At 37.4% G+C, this 19,555-nt stretch overlaps 1 protein-coding gene across 12 annotated transcripts in view; it reads right to left on the reverse strand.

Moving 5' to 3' along the window:
* Positions 1–19,555, reverse strand: part of ehbp1 (EH domain binding protein 1) — a 303,778-nt gene that overhangs the window by 103,631 nt on the left and 180,592 nt on the right. For 11 of the 12 annotated variants that reach the window (XM_018094164.2, XM_031902913.1, XM_031902912.1 and 8 more), the window contains 2 exons: positions 10,537–11,424; positions 4,503–4,646 (listed from right to left, as the gene is read on the reverse strand). In XM_018094164.2, coding sequence (XP_017949653.1) covers positions 4,503–4,646; positions 10,537–11,424 — 1,032 coding nt within the window. The remainder of the gene's footprint in view (positions 1–4,502; positions 4,647–10,536; positions 11,425–19,555) is intronic. The other variant, XM_031902914.1, reaches the window with a different exon arrangement.

The raw sequence follows: 19,555 nt of genomic DNA on the forward strand, positions 1-19,555 counted from the left end.
AGTGTAGGAGCCCCTCCTTACTTTATGGTGTTAGACAAGTGCAGGACCATATGCTTATAATTCCCCTTTGTCCTTAAGGACCATCAGTTACTTAATCCTACACTTATAATGTTTGGATAACTATTTAGCTTGGTTCCGTCACTCACAGGACAATAGTTGTATGGTGAAATCATGGAGAAATCAATTTTTAAACCGGCCAATCATGCAGGGATACGATCATTTTAAGGATGGATATAAATAATCACAAATTATTAACAATAAGTAAGAATACTAGGCTGACACCCATGCATGGTAAGATATGGGCTATTAAGTCATCACCTGTGACACCCATAATATTGTTATTGCAAGACTGCAATAAGACTGCAGGTATGGGACCTGTTAACCAGGATGCTCTGGACCTGAGGTTTTTTGGATAAGGGATCTTTTCTGCAAGTTGCATCTCCATAACTAAAGTCTACTAAGAAATCATAAACATTAAATAAACCCAATAGGATTGTTTTCCCTCCAATATTTATTATAATTAATTATATTATATAATATGTTCCAAATGCAAGTATTATGTGAAACCTTTTATCTAAAATTGTATGTGTACAGCCACCATTCAAAATATAAACCCTGCTCCCCATAAATGGCCCCTGACCAAATTATATCAGTCCCTGCTTCCTCTTTCTCTGAAAAAAATAAGGATTACTGAACAGAAAACAAATCTCTTTCTACATCAAGGTTAAACCTATAAGCAGAAATATTATCAAATTATTATTATACACTCAGCTTTTGCTGTTTGCATGAAACAACCACAAAACTCAGAGCTTAAAAGCCTAATTTATAGCCTTACATGCATTTAAGTGACTGTAAAACACAATCATTAAGAATTAAGGACAACCGTTATTGATCCCTTATACAGAAAATTGTTATCCAGAAAGCTTAGATATAGGCTATCGCCCATAGAGTCCTTTTTAAGTAAATCATTGTAATTTTAAAAAATATTTTCCTTTTTCTCTGTAATAATAAAAAAGTAGATTGTACTTCATGGTAACTAAGCTACATGAATCCATATTGATGGCAAAACAATCCTATTGGGTTTATTTAATTTGTAAATTATTTTTAAGACTTAATGGAGAACTAAACTCAAAAAATTAATATGGCTAGAAATGGCATATTTTATATGCCAATATTCTTCAATTGTATCATTAACTTTTTGTGCGGTCCTATATCAAATGCTTTAGTAAAGTCCAAGTAGATAACATCCACTGTCATCCCCGAGTCGAGGTTCCTGCTCACCTCCTCATAAAAAGCAATCATCTGTTACGCATAAAACAATGCTGGCACAAACTCATAGTATTGTGATTTGCAGTGTATTCTAGTATCCTATCCATTATTACCCATTATTAACCAGTATTATTAATGAATCCTGACAAAATAAAATAAAATTACAGAGCTAAACTCGTTTAGTACCCTGGGGTAAACACCATTTCAGACCTTTGTTTACCTTTACATGTTCAAGTCTCTTTTGAATCTGAGTTAAGATTTAGGTTATGTGATCTTAATTACTGAAAGACTGTGTAACCGAAAAAACCCAGGTCCCAAGCATTCCGATAATAGATCCTATGTCGGTAACCCTCATATATAGCTGAAATCCTTTGGCTAATGGAGCAAGTAACACTATGTACGGCACTTGCAGAGCATCGGCTCACACTCTACAGGACAGCGGCTGAAACTGCTGTTCCCCAGCAAAGAGCTGCTATCTGCTTCGGAAATGCTATTATGAAAACTAAATTAACTTGAATTCCCTGGGGACGGTGGCCTTACAAGGTCATCTGGAAGGTCATCGGTGGGGCAATGAGAGAAAGCTAACAAAGCTTACTCCATCACACCTGGCTCTGCAAATTATCTTTTCCTTCAACACTAACCATGCAGTTGGCCTTTAACATTTTCCTGACCGCAACTTAAAGGTTGAAGAGCTGGCGCACAATGCACAGTGTCACATGACTTCTGCAAGGAACAAATGCTTTCAACAACTTCTAGAGTATATACAATAGTTTTCCTGCCCTGGACAAAAATACAAAAAGTGCCACTGCTCTTAACCATAGTTACAAATTAATTTTAAAGCTTTTGAATCGGTTTGATTACTTTTCTAGTATTTATAATGTAAACACGCTTCACAGCCCATGATCTATACCTTCACATCCTACGTTAATTATTCTGCTCTCAACATTGCAACCTTAAGGAATCCCTTATCTGGTAACCCCTTATCCAGAAAGCTCTGAATAAAGGTCCCCATACACGTTGAGATTCGCTCACTCGCGATCTTCACCCGAAATCCCCACCTACAGGTGGGCGATATCGGGGAGCGTGTAGGTAAAAAAAAAAAAATAATTCCATCGTTTGGCCCTGGGGCCAAACGATCGAATTATATGGCTGGCTGAATTTTCTAACCTGGCCGATCGATATCTGCCCAATTTTATCTGGTCCAAGGGACCGATATCGGCAGCTACTATCGGCCATGTATGGGGACCTTTAGGGAAGGCCATCTCCACAGAGTTCACTTTAAAGGAGAAGGAAAGGCTAAATCCCAGGGTAAATTGCAGGCGAGTGATCCTCTCCCTTCCTTCTCCTTGACCAGTGACACCTCGGGGGCCCGCAAATGCACAGTTGAGAATAAAAGCTGGGGTTTTTTGTTAAAATTCGGCTTTTCACACTACTGAGCAAGCGCAAAGAACAAAGGAGGAACCAGAAACCGTAATTCTCGCTCACAAACACCCTGGCCGGTGCAGTTTTCTCCTAACAGGGGTAATCGTTTACAATCACTGGGAGTGCCGAACATTTTGGCACCCCCCCCTAGTGATTGTAACTTTCCTTCCCCTTTAAAGTAATAAAGCTGCGTGAATCCTTATTGGTGGCAAAACAATCCTATAGAGTTTATTTAATGTTTAAATAGTTTTTAGTAGCCTTAAGGTGTTCAAAATTATGGAAAATCTCCAGGTCCCAAGCATTCTGTATTTGCTTAATCAAATCTGAACCCTTAAAAGCATGTAACTTTTCTTTTGTGGACTGTTACCAAATCTGAATATGCTAAATAGGGTTCAGACTAAATCTGTTGCGGATGAGCGGAATTCATCCAAATGCTACATTGTTAAATCTGTGCATCCATTAAATGATTCCCAACTGTTTCCTTCACTGGTACTTTGGAAACCAAACTTTGTACTGCTGTATCAGCAGCCTGGGGAGTTATCAAGCCACTTTACCTCCTAGCACCAGATTTGCCTCAGATTGGGCAGCAAAAAGTGGATACAAAAGGTTATTGAGGCTGTGAATGGCAAAAATTAAAACAAAAAAACCCCTTTAATTTTACTTTCCTTTTTTGCTGAAAGCCATCTTATAAGTTGTTCTAGTTGAAGGGTTTCACATAAGCTGCTAAAGACTGTGCAGACTTTAAGGATGGCCTCACCCGACAGATCAATCAGTGCCTGTGCCATTCTGAGAGCCACCTGCACTCATGACAGATACAGCAGCTCCGCTCAGGTGGGCTACACTTCCACTCACATTCCTCACTGGCTTATTTAAATAATGTTCTGTGTTCTACATCTGTGTTTAGAACTGTGTTCTTAACAAACATTGGGAATTAAACAAAAACAAACTTTATCTACATGTGGAGGCATGTAAATTATCAGAACTGTTAATAATAATTACAAAGGAAAACTAAAGCTCATGAAACACAACCCACGTGCCATTAGTCTAAATATAAAATGTCACTCCATATGCTGTAAAACAAAAGAAAAAATTGCAATGTGCCCTAGACCTGAACTATTTTGCCTACCTTTTGGGCAATGGTGTTCTGCATGGGGTAATAGTACTGCTTTCCTCCCAATGTATATTACTAAAATCAACTGCTAATGTTTTAAACATATATACACAAATGGCAATGGTTATATTTGGGACCCTCTGTCTTTCTCTCTTTCTACATATATAAACATGTAACCATTAGGGATGCACCAAACCCGCTTTTTTGGGTTCTACCGAACCCCCGAACCGACCCTGATGGATTCTTCCGAATCCCGAACCGAATCCAAATTAGCATATGCTAATTAGAATCGGGAAGGGTTAAAAAAATTCCCCCCTAAATTTTAACCCTTTCTGAATGCTAATTAGCATATGCTCATTTATGCTTATTAGGATTCGGATTGTCCGGGACCGTGGATTCGGCCGAAACCGAATGCATCAAAAAAAAAAGCTGGATTCGGTGCATCCCTAGTAACCACAGCATTTATTTTCCCTTTGCTCTTATTAACTAAAAATATATTTACATTTATGCGAATCAAGGACCCATAGATGCAAACACGGTTATATCATGAAGCAATGTTTAATGTTATTATTGCCTTTCCAGACATAAACACCAGTTTGATGAATATTTGGCAATCAGTGTGGGCCCACAAATATCAAAAGAATTAAAAAAAAACAAAACAAACAAAACACAAATAATAGGAAATAATAAAGTAGCATACATCACTTAGCTGCTTGGCACGTGTAGGTGCAGACATATTATTTCTCTGCTTGTTCCCAGCTTTCAGTGCTGCATCCTTTCTGGCCTGCTCCAATAAGATCCGTGCCCGCTCCTTTAGTTCTTCTTGCCTGGACAGCATTCGCTGCTGGAACAGAAAATGAGTTTGTCATATTTAGAAAAAGCTTGTTTTCCATTGTAAAAATATATTTTTGTTGAGTTAATATACATAGATAACAGTTATCAATATAAAACTCTTTATGCCATATGATGTGTGAATGAAATAATGAAAACTCCAGGTGCCATTTGGTCACAATAAACGAATTAATCTGTATTTCTATAAGGATGTAGGCCAACCCAGTATTGAGTAGGAATTTCACATTAAATTCGGAAAAGTTTGCTAATAATATTGTCCACACAGTTGCTGCCACAAGGGCCTCTTCTTTGGGTCCCAACCCATGGGTTAACAATGTATTTGATGAGAAATTGTTGATCTGGCTTTAACAAACCATTTATGTCTTTTCTACTTAGTTTACAATAAATAAGAATGAAATATTATTCAATATTAATAAATTTTAGAGAATTGTGCCTTGAAGTTTTATTTGGGGACAGCAAGAAAGGTCTTCAGACCCCATGATCAAACCTTGTATTAGATTTAATAGCAAGACATAGCAAGGTTGGGGTTGTTTTTTCTGGAAAAAAGTCACTTACGAGGGGACATGATTACAAGTACATTAGAGGGGATTATAGCAGACAGAGGATGTTCACATCGGAGGTGCCCAACCTTTTATACCCATGAGCCACATTCAAATGAAAAAAATGTTGGGGAGCAACACAAGCATGGAAAAGGTTCCTGGGGGTGCCGATAAGAGTTATAACTGGCTATTTAGTAGCCCCTGTGTAGACTGGCATCCCATAGAAGGCTCTGTATGGTTTTACACTGGTATTTATGCAATCAACACCTCCAAGCCAGATATTAAAAAATGAACACCTACTGTACTTTGAGGCCACTGAGACAACATCCAAGGGATTGGTGAGCAACATGTCACTCATGAAGCACTGGTTGGGGATCACTAAATTAGGGGAATGGAACTTTCATTTAAAGCAGCGTAAGTGGTTTTTCACAGTGAGGGTGGTGAGGTTGGGGAATGCCCTTCCTAGTGATATTTTGATGGCAGATTCTGCCTTTAAGTGGCGCTTGAGTGAGTTTTCGAACAAGCATAATATCCAAGGCTATTGTGATACTAAAATCTACAGTATTGATGTTAGTATATATAGATTATGTATGTGAGTGTATAAGTCAGCATGGGTTTGTGTGTGCTGGTTTCACTTGTAATGGTTGAACTTGATGGTCTCTTTTCAGTCCAACTTAACTATGTAAAGCTATAGATATATGAAAACATGCTTGTACCATGTCCTCTGTTATAGCTGCATTAATATTGGCCTTAAATTTCCTTTGACTGCAGTAGGGAGGGCAGCCATAGAGTTTGAGTACAACTAACTTAAAGAGTTTTCTTATACTGTATTTTGAACAGTATGACATAGCCTGTACATGTGGTCTATTCTTGAGGGACAGAATCTTTGCCTCCCCACCTGCCGTATAACCAAATAACTTATTCCCAACAAAAAATCCCAAATTCTGACTACTTTGGGATTGCTTATGATCAGTTACCAGATCTTCTGTCATGAAGATATCCAGCATTTCCCTGGGAAAGGAAAGTACCATCTGCAAGAGAAAGGCATTTCACCATCCCAAACTTTAATTCCTTAGTTAGCTATTAAATGTGTCCACTTCAAACCATTTAGTTGTGTGTTTGTTTTAATGCTCTTGGTTGGATCACATTGCCTTTTAATTTAAACTTACATTGGGGACCATATGTCATAATGTTATGAAACATATAGTTTCACACTTACTAAGCTATTACCAGTTGATTACTGGAACTGAACATACTGATATTCCAAAACTGACAGTCTGGGTGTTTTATTTTTATAAGGAGACTACTTAATAAGCCTGATATATGTCAGAACTTTGTGAGGTTAAAATTAAATTGTATTTCTTGCACACAGCTGTGCCAATTAGATTTTGATGTTTCTATGAACTTTAGTGCAATGAGGCCTTTATTTTTAGCAGAATTTCCGCTTTTTTCCTGTATTTTCTGTCCTCCTTCAATAGAGCTATGCAGCTGTGATCCACCAACCACAACTTACTTCTAGGGCTTCATAAATTTCACTGTATGAGATAATTGGTTTACAATCAGTGATCTGTTATAAAGTTCAACCCTTCTTATGTTTCATATCCACATATGGCAGATCTAATGGGCCATTTATGATGAGAAAGGGTGCAAGCTATGAAGCACTAAGCACTTTGCACCCCTAAGAGTCAATGCACTTAAAACTTCTTCAAACTCCATGCAAGCAGGGTACAGGGTATAGAGCATAACGGCAAGAGATCTCAGTACTTACAGGAACAGTAACACCAAACAATCAAAGTGTATAAAAGTAATTTCAATATAATGTACTGCTCCCAGCAATGGTACAACTGGGGTGTTTGCCTCAGAAACACTACTATAGTATATAGTACTGTGGTTTAGCCATGGTGAAGCCATTCAAAGGAGAAAAGGCACAGGCACAGGCACATAGCAGATAACAAATAAAACACTATTGTATTCTACAGAACTTATCTGTTATCTGCTGAGAGACCTGTGCCTTTTTTTCCAGCTTGAATGTCAGCCCCAGTGACTAGACCAGTGCAGGGCAACAGTACATTATATTTCATTACTTTAAAAACTTTCATTTTTTGGTGATACTGTTCCTTTAAAGACTACATTTTGTTCACTTACTCTTAGAATCATTTGGTGTTCCTGCCTTGTGCATCCTGGATATTGCACAAAGTAAAGGGTGTGTCAGGGGTCGTCCAAGTCCTGCCTACTTCCCACATGTATATATTAACAAGAGGTATATACAACATAAAAGTATACATGCAAAGGTTTCCAACTATATTTAACACAGTTTTGCAAATATTATATGAAAGTACAGGTATACCTTAAGAAAAGGCACGACTTTTGCTCTGATGGCTATACTATGACTAGGTTTTAGAACCACTGTATTTTCTTCAAGTATAATAAAAGTCACAAAATATAATACAGATATGCACACAATGTTTAGTAAAATTATAATTTCTGGATTAGACTACATAGATTTTGTTTTTGTTTCCTCACAGTTATGTGGGTTTTATCTAGGCGCTTCATTTTCCTTCCACAACCCAAAAACAGACAGGCACATTAATTGGCTTCATGTCATTGACTGTGGTGTGTGCCTGTGGTAAGGAATAGACACCTGGGCCATAGACTAATGAATAAAAAAATCTCCATAAACTGCTTCCAAAAATTCTGTGGCTACATAAACAATGTGTAATAATAATAAAAATATGAAGGTGCTCAGAGATTACCAAGTGTTGATAAGGATTAGCACTAGAGAGCAATAAAAATAAACAGGAGCTTGCAGCTGTAGTAAATCGTTTAGTTAATGGGCTAATTATCACATGTAATTTGGAAGAAAAGATTTACAGGCCCATAAGTCAGCTTTGCTCATAGTATTGCCTTTGCACCATTAAGCAGCGCCGAGACATAATGACTCAAGGAGATTTACAATCCAATAATCTATGTGAAGTGATTTACGACTTGAAAGGAACAAAAAGTGACACGCGTAGAGGTAGAACTGAAAGCATATCAAAGCCCTCTAATTTGTATTAAATATAAACAAAATGTGCCTGTGTTTATCTGCACATTGAAGTGCGATGTGTTAAAATGTAAGAACTGCTGCTACATGTTGGATCTTGGGACTCTGTCTCTTCCAAACTGTCTGAACAATGATAATCTCACAGGTAAATATAGTGTTCCATAGTGCTAGCTTGGAGGTGGCCATACATGGGCAGATTTAAGCTACCGATTAAGGTCCGTCAGACTGATTTGGCAAGGTTATCTGCCCATGTATGGAGTCCCCCACCAGGCCTCCCCAACCGATATCTGACCAAAAATCAGCCAGATGTTGATCGGGCAAGCTTAATTTTTCTGTCAGATCTGCATCGGCTCATTGATGTAGTCAACGCACCAAGTTCTTGTATCTCCTTCACTGCAATGCAACTGATTGCATTAGCAAGATATTGCAAGCAAATGTATGGCCACCTTAAGCCATTCCAAAAACCATTCCACTTCTATTGCAGAATTGTATAGGTAAGTGAAATTAAAGGGGATCTCCATGTTTTGAAAGAAAACAACAGCTAATTTACATTCTAAAGATGGCAATACAGTATAAGATCTGCTTGTTTGGCCTGACATCTGCCAGATTTTCATTCAGATAATGTATTTTTAGGCCCATCGGCTGGCATCATACAAGGGCCAATAGGCCAACTTGGTCCAGAAGGACCACCTTTTTACCTATCAAACTTGCTTATATATAACAATAAACATTTTATGCCACCATTTTATGATGGTCTGATGGTTTTGTTACAGGAAGAAGCATGGGAGTAAAAGGCATAATTCTGTCCATTTATTGGCTGATGTAACCTAGCATGCACGTGTGGCTTGTGTATTGTTTGTGTGTGAGCACAGTGACTCATACAAATCACAGGGACTTTTAGTTCATAAAATGGCACTGTAAAATATTTTTTTTTTTCATAAAAAAGGTTTCATATATGTAGAAGTGTTTTAAATATGGGATTATGTAATAGTTTTTTTTCATACAGAAAACAGCAGTGTTCTGGTGTGTAGTTTCTCTTTAAGCTATTTTTCTAATATGTTTATGTCTACACAGGTTGGCCAGATAGATGGCTGGTTACTGTGTTAAATATGATCTGTCTGTCACAGTATTGCTCAACCTGACGTACTTCACCTTTTGTTGAACTACAATTACAAACAATCATTCAGACTGGTAACTGACTCTGGCAACCAAACCACAAACTTTAAGGGTTCCATTCTATTTCTATTCTTTCTCTTAATTGCTTATTATTTCTTTTCAGGCCCTTTTATATTCATCCTGAGTTCTGTCTTCAGAACTGCTGCCTGGTTGTTGCCTGGTTGTTGCCTGGTTGCTAGGAGAAATAAACCAAAACCAGCAGCTAGCAGTTGAAATTCCAAGCCTGAGAGTTGCAGAACAAAAAAATCAAAATTGTTAAACAATACAAACGAGAAACAAATACAAAGTGAAGTGCAGTTGCAAATAGTCTTATACTGCATTATGAATGTTTACATTACTAACAGTTAATTTTAAAGTGGACTTTGGCACTTCAATGCACACAATAAAGCAACTGAAAAGGCTCATTCACATTACTTGGAATTGCCTCCTTTTGGATTTTTAAGCAATTTCTCAGGATCACCACATTTAATGTGTTTTACACGTGGCGATTCAAAGCTATGTGAACGAGCAGGTTATGTCAGGTGCTTCACCACCCTTGGAAAAAGAGATTTTCTTTTGGGACAATAAAGTGCCCTGTGTGACAGCACCGTAACACTTCAAGGTTCACTTGAACTTACAGAACCAGTGATACTAACTGATTGTTTTGGTCACTTGCCCAACATAAATACTGCTAGCTTTCAGATAACTGACTGTAGGAACCCATGTTTGACCTCTGGCAACATTTCACTGGTTATATAGCAGTATCAAACGCACTCCAATAACGAATTACACTACGTAAAACGGCCTGTTTTTAGTACCACCAGCTGCCTGCATCTACAGCTCAGTTGTTGACCAAATGTCTGAGTGTGTGATCAAGAGTCTGAAAGTATCTTACACTGGAGGTCTGGTTTCTTTTCAGTGACCATTAAGATAGAAATATTTTATTGTACTGGCGCCTCTAACAAATATCTACTGGTGCCTCATAACAAGTATCTATGAGACGACACATCATGATTTATTAAGTGTGGCTGAAAATGAATTTAATTAACGAATCAAATTATTTGCTTCTTTATACTAAGAACGCAAAAGTAACTTCTACAGATAAAAACAGAAATAATGGAAGAAGATGGAGATACAGCCCTTACCTCAGTTGACTTCGAAGGTTGATCAGAGTTGTTGGATGAAACCTTTGCAGAGTCAATTAGACTGCTTATTGCAGTCTGAGGTAAAGGTGGTGCTTTGAATGTAAAATCTCCAACTTTGCCATTAGAATCCCCAGAATGTACTGAATAACATTGACTATACACTTTTTCTTTAGGAATGCTATCCACCCCACTTTGTGGGGTGGAAGTAAATGAGCCTGGATTTGGTTGATCTGCTAAACTCTGCTGTTGATGAGCTCCACTTGTAGTACCAAAAGAAATGTTTTCTTTTCTAGGTTCTATGACTTCACACGGATCAGTAAGGTCTGTAGTGTCAACTTTTAACAGCTTTCTTTGGGTTACCAATGGCTGCGCTTCGCTGTAAGCTTCATTGCTGCTTTCACATTGACTCGATTTTTCATATTCGAAAGTTCTACTGGGGCTTTGTAATTCTAAATTGCTTCTAGTCCGGGTACAAGTAAAATCCATTTCAGCACTTATAGATTCAACTGCAGAGCTAGCCATGCTTTGCTTGTCCAAAATTCCATTGTCATGCACTAATGCAGAGCCATCGTGGGGAAGAAAATCAGGCAGTTTGGAAGGTGCCTCCTCTAGTTCAGGTCCTGCTTCTTGATTAAGATCATGAAGTTCTGCATAAAATTTTTCTTGATCTATGGAACTATTTGTATCTGTCTCATAATCCCCTACTTTGTATGTACTTTTACTGCTGTTTTCTTCAATCTGGACGACATTAAGTTCCTGTCCACTAAAATGTGCCCGGATTTGGTACAGGTACGTCATAACTGTAAGCTTGTCTGGAATTGCTAATAACACCATGTCAGAAGGTTCCAGTAATCGGGAAATTCCTATGCTGGCAAAACCATCATATGCCTGGGGGGGGGGAAAAGATGTCATAATTAGCACTTTTCTTGGTTTATAAAAACAACACCTTTATTGCTTACATAACGTAAAAATCTACATTAAAAAGTACAAAAAAAAAAATCAATAAAATGTGTTTATATTTAAAAAAATGAAAATGTTATGCAAATCTATATACTCATTATAACTGTAAATGTTATGTTAGAGTGCTGTGTTTTAAGTAGGTACTATTTCCTTCATGAAGGGCATGGAGCTATCAAAACAAGCCTGAGATAAAGTTCCAGAGCAAAAACATCCTAAGCTCTGGAAGTCACATAGAGAGCTGTATATAAAAAACATTGTGACAGTGTAAGAAGGGCATTATACAGAAAAGAGCCAATGAGAGAGTGCTGAGAAGATAGCTGCTGCTGAATGAGAAACCCATATCAAATTCCATTTGGACTTTTCTTGTCTGATAAGACCAAAACTGAACTTTTTTCATTAGCGAAAAATGCTATGTTTAACAGAATCACTGCTCAACACCCTGAGATCTCTACAGCCATGGTGGCACATGCTGGTGCAGGGTCGGACTGAGCCACCAGGGCACCAGGAAAAAACCCGGTGGGCCTGCCGGCCTAGACCCAATCCCGGTCTGCACTCCCCCGGCCACCCTTGTCCCTCCCCTGATGCGTTGAAAGTAAGGGTGGGGGCCCCTGCGGAGGGTTAGGGGGACACAGCGAGGGCCCCTATGGGAGATGTGGGGGGCCCTGGTGGATCCTGCACCCCGCCCCCCCCCAGTCCGACCCTGTGCTGGTGGGAGCGCCATGTTGGGATAAAACTCACGAATGGCATCAACTTAGAAACCAGTCAGGACTGAGGACAAAAAGGATGGTAACTTGCCTTAGTCTGCAGGAGACCTGAGATTGGGTTGGTGGTTCGATTTTCAGCCAGACCAATACCCTGGTTTTTAAAATCAATTACCTGAATATTTTACAAATGCCCAGTCAAAGACTAGACTGATCAAACTTTTTAGATTGAAATCTAATTTTTGTTAACTAAGTGGCATATGACAAAGACATTAGAACACATTTACAACAGCAAGCACTATGTGCAAAGTGCAATTTTGGATCATTCGGAATGGTTTGCCATAAATCAGAATGGCATGTGGTACGTAACGAGCAAGTGTGTATTGACGCAGTGGGAACCCTGGAATTATACAATGTGGAGGAAGCTCCAGGATTTGGAACAGGAAGATGGACAAATTCATTTCTTTTTGCACTACTGCGACGGCAGCAGTAAATGAACCCTGTGAAGTTATCTTTAGGCAAAAACAAAAAGTAAAATTTTGCATAAAATAAAGTAACAACTGGTTCTAAAATGTGGTTATAAAAGCCTATTTGCTTTATTTGTTACCATGCTGTTTTACATCAAATAGTCTATGTGTCACTGCACACCCGCAAATTTCCCACTTCTACAAAAACCTCTTTAAGTGGATTTGTCCTACTCACAAGATTTTTAGGCATGAATGAAAATATACTTTTTTTCTAAGATGGTAACCCTTTAGGACATGATTGCATGAATGGTTTTCAGCAAGCTGGCCAAAGGGACTTTCCATCCGCTGCTAATATCTATTAAGGAACAGCAGGAAGTTCTGTTTCTCACATGACTTGCAGCTTGTTCATCTCACTGATCAAACACAGGAACATGGTTGTTTTTTGGGTATTAGACAAAATTAGGAAAACATCAGGTCTCTGGATTTCACAAAAGAATATATCCTTTAATCATTTAAAATAATTGCTTCTGAACCAGCATGTCCAGGGATGTTTTTGGGCCAAAATCCTGGTGCAAGCTCAGTGACAGACGGCTGCCAATAAGATCAAATGCCATTAAAGTAAACTATAGGCAGACATAAGATAAAATCATTACAGGTTTTTAGTGCACAAAAAGCTAGACATATTGGTCATTTACATTAACTTTTAGTATGTTATAGAGTGGCCAATTCTTAGCAACTTTTCAATTGGTCTTTATCTTTTATAGCTTTTGAATTTTTTGCTTTCATCATCTGACTCTTTTCAACTTTCAATTTTATTTTAACTGTTACTTCTTATGTTTATTTACTTTCTTATGTTTCTATTCAGGCCCTCTCCAATTTAAATTCTAGCCTCTCATTCACTCCACTGCTGGGTTGCTAGAGTAATTTGGCCCTTAACAACCGGATAGCTGCTGAAATTATAAACTGGAAAGCTGTTGAACAAAAGGCTAAATAACTAAAAAAAAACACAAATAAAAAATGAAGATAAATTGCCAGCAAATTGTCTTACAATATCACTCTCTGCTTTAAGTTAATTTAAAGGTGAAGAGCATTAATAAGAATGATTTATAAAGTCAAATTTAACTCGTTCCTATGGGTGGTAGAGTTCTGAGTCCCCTACAGATTCAGGAATTTGCAAAACACTCAACAAAATACAGGATTCCCAGATATAAAGGAAAGGGCAATATGCAGAAGCCTCCACACAGAGTAAGAATTAACTGTATTTTTGCATTAGCAAAGGCCAATTGTGTCGCAATTTTGTGTGTTTCCCCAAGGGCACAATAGCTTTTGGGAAAGATTTCAATATTACCCATCCCAAAAAAATAATGTGTATAAGGAGATCATCACGCTGCAGGGCAGCACTAGTAGTGACATTATTTAAACATCTCAAAATCTCTATAATATTATTATTGCATACAGGTATAGGTTCTGTTATCCTGAGACACATTATACTGAAAGTTCTGAATACAATAAACATCTGACACAGACTCCATTTTAATAAAAAAAAAATAGCAAATAATTCTACAGTAGTTTTAAAAAATTAATTCCTTTTTTCATAATAAAACAGTAACTTGTACTTAATCTCAACAAAGATATAATTAATCCTTGTTGAAGCCAAAACAATCCTACTGGGTTTATTTAATGTTTAAATTATTTTTTAGCAGCCTTAAAGAATAGGAATCCAAATAATGGAAAGACCCCTTATCCAAAAGTCCCCAGCTTCTGAGTATTCTGGATAACAGGTCCCATACCTGTACTACCACTTGGTTTTTTTACATTATGTTTTTCACAGCAAAGGAAGCCAGAATAGGCATTAAATTATAAGGCCCCTTTATTTGTCAGTATACAGTATATGCAAAGCTATCAATAGACTGACATGGAACATTTAAGCTTATAACTGGGCTAGTAACATTTTCTTGTTTCCTCCTACACTCCATGAAACCCAGCCAGGTAAATTCACTCTGTATCAAAAAAAATCCTTTTGTTTGTTGTGTTAAGGTGAAATTAGATTGTAAGCTTCACTAGGGCAGTGAGTGATGGGCATGGATACCAAACCCTGTAAAGTACTGCCTAAAACATTGCTACAGTATAAACAAATGCTCATAATAATCAGCACACTCAGTTGTGTTTCCCTCTGCAAGAAATAAAAGTGAGGTGGTCAAAATTTAAACTGACTCTAAACAAGCATGACTAGACCCTAATTGATCGTTTATTTATGTTTCTGCAGGAGAAAGAGGGCCCAGCACAAAATCATAATCACAATAAAACAACAACGTGCACACATCCCCAGGCCTAATTTAGTTATCTCTCCAGAAGAAAATGACATGATGACCTTGCAACTTGCATATGCCCTTCCAATACAAGCAAGAGAAGAGAGAACTATGAAGAAAAATGTATAAATAAGCAGTGCAGCCCTGAACACTACCACTGCATATTAATAATGTATAAATAAAAAGAGGCTAAATATCTGTGCATCATTATTAAATGTACAGCTGTTCATATCAGTTGTTTACCTGTTATATAAAGAGCAAAGTATAAATGTTTTGCACACCCCAGGCCAGCAAAGTTTACTGCCACATAGTTTTACTTTGTGAGCAAGCTCTGGTCTTGCTGCCAATGTACCCATTGCGCCCTCACATACTTTATTGTTTAGATAGACCGTGCATAATGATCAGTCTGCATGTCCCAAATTCAGATCTGGAGTACTAGCATGCCATGCATGGACAGGTAAAGGATCTATTATCTGTTTGGGACCTGAGGTTTTCTGGATAAGGGATCGTATGGTAACATGGATCACCATACCATTATTCTACTAAAAATCATTTCAATTGTTAAATAAACATAATAGAGTTGTAAAACTTGCTGGGGATTGTTATTAATGCACTGCTATAGTGCCACAGCTGTCAAATAATTCCACCATATTTGGCTTACATAAAGAACAATATTGTCATGGGCAGTAGACCTATGGAGAAATAGAATGGATATTAATATGAGAACAACATGAGAGAACAGTCCGACATCACTTCCTGCATCATAAGCCTATATCCCCTGCTACTTCCTGTTCTGCCTGTCTCCTGCAGCCTCGGTTTTTTTAGGCAATTCAGTCAGCATTTTACCAACCCAAACAGTAAAAATTATTCTAAATGCAAATGTTGTACATTGTAAAGAAAGATAACAGCTTTTGGAAGGCTTTTATTTATTTTAAAAGGAGGCAACCCTAATCCTGCACCACTTACACTCACTCACTTGTGGTATTTTCTCTGTTTAAACTTGCTCTCCAACCCCTTCTCTTCAGTTCCCTGTGCCTATAGCATCAATAGCTTTGCATTAACGCTACTGTGAACAGCCCAGTTATGTTCTAATAGAAGAAATCCACACAAGCTTTTGTTGTTGTAAACGGACATAATAACTAAACAAAAAGATTTTTGACATTATACAAAGCCAAAAAGTTTCACTATTACTATTATGTAATAATTATATTCATCAATGTTCAGTCAAATGAGGTTAAAATGAGCCATAATACATTATTGGTTTATTATATATAAAGTCGGCACTACTCAGGACTTAAGAAACAAAAGATACTTTATTGGGAGGCTGATGTTTCGGCCCAAACCTTGAAAAAAGCCCTTGTTTGGGCCGAAACATCAGCCTCCCAATAAAGTATCTTTTGTTTCTTAGGTCCTGAGTAGTGCGGACCTGTACTACTCTTTGGATATCCTCATTCCTGGACTGCACCCAGGCCAGCATAATGGACTTTCATGTGAGTGCCTGCCGTCTGTGACTTAAAATGATTTTATATATATATATATATATATATATATATATATATATATATATATATATATATATATATATATATATAAATAACTTTTTTTTTTGATTGACAGACATCAAGAGCAAACTGTCAGGAAAAGCACCACAGGCACTTCCCAAACATTCCCCTATTATATGACAAGCTGACATACTTGCAGAGATCGTATGACAATGGTAAATACCTAGCTTTAAATTGATCACTGCCCCTGGACCTAGAGAATGAAAGGCTCTGTTTGATGCAGTTGGCAAAACGGAAACAACAGCAAGTCATTTGTTAAGTTTAGGAAAGCAAACAGAGCTGTGCGAGTTGTGTTGGTTTTGATACACTTTCTATTATCACAGATGAGAAAAGGTCATTTGCTTTTCAGGACTAAAAGCACACTTCTGTAAGCTTCCATTTAAGTGCTCACAAACAGCTAGCAGGAGTAAGAATATGTGTTGATATGTGATCAAGTGGAAAGTGTGCCAGAGCTGGAACCATGTAAGAAAATCTAAGTTTTTTCCCTAAATAAGCTCCAATAAATAAAAAGATTATCATCAGATGTTCACTGATAAAGGCCATGGCTCAGTACATAGAATAGCAGAAATCTCTCAACATTCTTTCAAGTTTGTTACATTTTAATAATACTCTGCATATTTGCAAGCAGCTATCTGTCATATGTTCAAATAAAATGAATACAAAATGTACCTTGGCAACATTCTCTAAAAAAATAAAAGTCTGGGCCTAAATCAGAATGGAAACTTTACAAAGATATTAGAAATACATTTTATGCTTAGTTCTACAAAACTTTAAAATGTAAAAATATTATTTCAAAATAATCATTTCTGCTCTGATATCTCAAAATCTCATTTACAAATGGAGTTTTTTTTCCAGCCATTTAAATTTAAATACCTGACAGCAATATAGGGTTATTTAAGCTGTCTAAAACAAAAAGTGTGAAGAATTGAGCATAAATACCCCAAAATGCGGTAGATACGGTTTTCCTTTATGACTCAAGTACTATGTTATTGAGTGATCAGCACATTCCTATTTCAGCCAGAGGCACTTGGGGTTATAAGGCAAAATTGTTTAAGTCCAGGAAGCGAATCTGGAGGAAGAAACTCTTCTACTCCTTGTTCCTGTCATGGAATGATCGGCAGAGTGATGACAAGGACTACAACTGCACAATAACAGTGACTAATTACATTTTGGAAATCAGAAATGGTACACCATCAGTGAAAGGATGAAAACCAAGACAGCAATTGTTGTATAGGGTTCCCTGTTAATTTCATCCACCAAAAAACATTGTGTAACTTCCATGACTACCACAATTCCTGTCCTTCCCTCTGTCACAAACATCTTATTTACCATTAACCAATATAGGAAATTTAGTTACTTAGATCCAATGTTATTTACATACAGTAACACAGTGATATCAATTTTGCCTAAACAGGAAGACTGCCCTTGAAAATAGGACTAGGTCTCTTTATCTATCACTCTCACATCTTCCCAAATTATCATGGATTTAGCATTGCCTGAAATAAATAAGAATTTACGAGACATAGGACAGTCAAGAATTTTGACTAAACAAAAACAGTACATTTCAGTGTAAACAAATGTAAAGAAAATTATACTAACTGTAGGAATACAAGTTAAAGAAAAAAATGTTAATAAATCTGTTAGTAACAGAAATAATGTGTAATTCGAGTGGAGTGAGGGACTAAAAAAGAGACAGCACACTTACTATACAGACACAGTGCAATCATACCTATCTTATTCTACAGAGCCATAAAAAGAATTCAATGCAATCTTCATGCACCCATGGATAATTTTATGGCAGGGCATAGAGGGTGCCAGTTGCCGGCATTGAGTGAAACCGTTTGTGGCAAAATACAAATGAAAAAATGATTTGTAGAATATTTGTATTATTTATTTACTGGTTATGCCAGGGATGTATTACATGTATACTCAGCTAGAGAGAATTGAGGCCACAGCAAATCTACATGTGACTGTAACAAGAGAAGCAATGTATGCAGTGGCAAAACTTGGTTGCACCAAAACCAAGGGGCCCATGTGAACCCCTCCTCTCCTGCCTCCCCCTCCCTGCTTGCTAGGTTGCATCTCCCAGGCCGCAATGCGCCATGCCTTTATTTAAAAAAAGCTATAGCCTGGCCTCCCCGCAGGGTCTGCTGTACATCTAGTTTCGCCACTGCATGAATGTGTCTAGAAAACCCTTGGTCATTTTTTGGTGGGAATTTACCAGAAATATTTTATGGGTAAAAGTATACTTAAATGAATGCCCTTTTCTCTTATTGAGAGAATATTAAATCCTTTTCTGTGGACTGATTTAGGTGTGTTACTACTGATTTAGACTCATTATTAAGTGAATACTATTTTACCAGAAAGTCACAAATTGGTGGAGTTTAATATAAAAGTTTAGTTACATAATACAAACTGAGCATATTTTGTATATTGAGCATATTTTTAATATTGATATTAGAATACTGTGATTCTAGTTCATTTATTATTGCTTCATTTTCTGCTTACATACTTCTTTGTGATCATTTGGTCTATTTGGTAGCTGTTGTTTTGGTCTTAACTTTTGCTTTTGGATTAGGACTTTGTAAAGAGTCTCTGTTGGATTAATTGGCTTTCTTAACACAGAGAATTAATTTCAAATTGGCTTTCATGGGAACCTCAATCCTACCCAACCATGGGCTTATCAGGAAGCTAATCGAGTCACAAGGCCTGGGAATGGATTTGGGTTTTGTGATGGCTCCAGCTGACAATGCTGTAATGTCAAATACAAGGAATATAATAAGTCAATTTACTACCATGTCTAAGCTTTTTAACTTTTACAAACAAATTAAGAATTGTCCAAGCTTATTCACCAAGTGATTATCAAGCTCCCAGGACTGTGGTGCAAAATAGAGTAAGCCCTGAATGACACCCTGAATGTATGCAGTCAGCCAGGTATCATGGAGTTGTGTCTTTCTAGCAATATAACCTGCTATTTGTGACCCAGACTGTAATGACAAACTGCCAAAGAAGCCAAGAGA

This window comes from Xenopus tropicalis, chromosome 5 (genome assembly GCF_000004195.4).
Source record: "Xenopus tropicalis strain Nigerian chromosome 5, UCB_Xtro_10.0, whole genome shotgun sequence".
In the NCBI taxonomy this organism is placed as follows: domain Eukaryota; kingdom Metazoa; phylum Chordata; class Amphibia; order Anura; family Pipidae; genus Xenopus; species Xenopus tropicalis.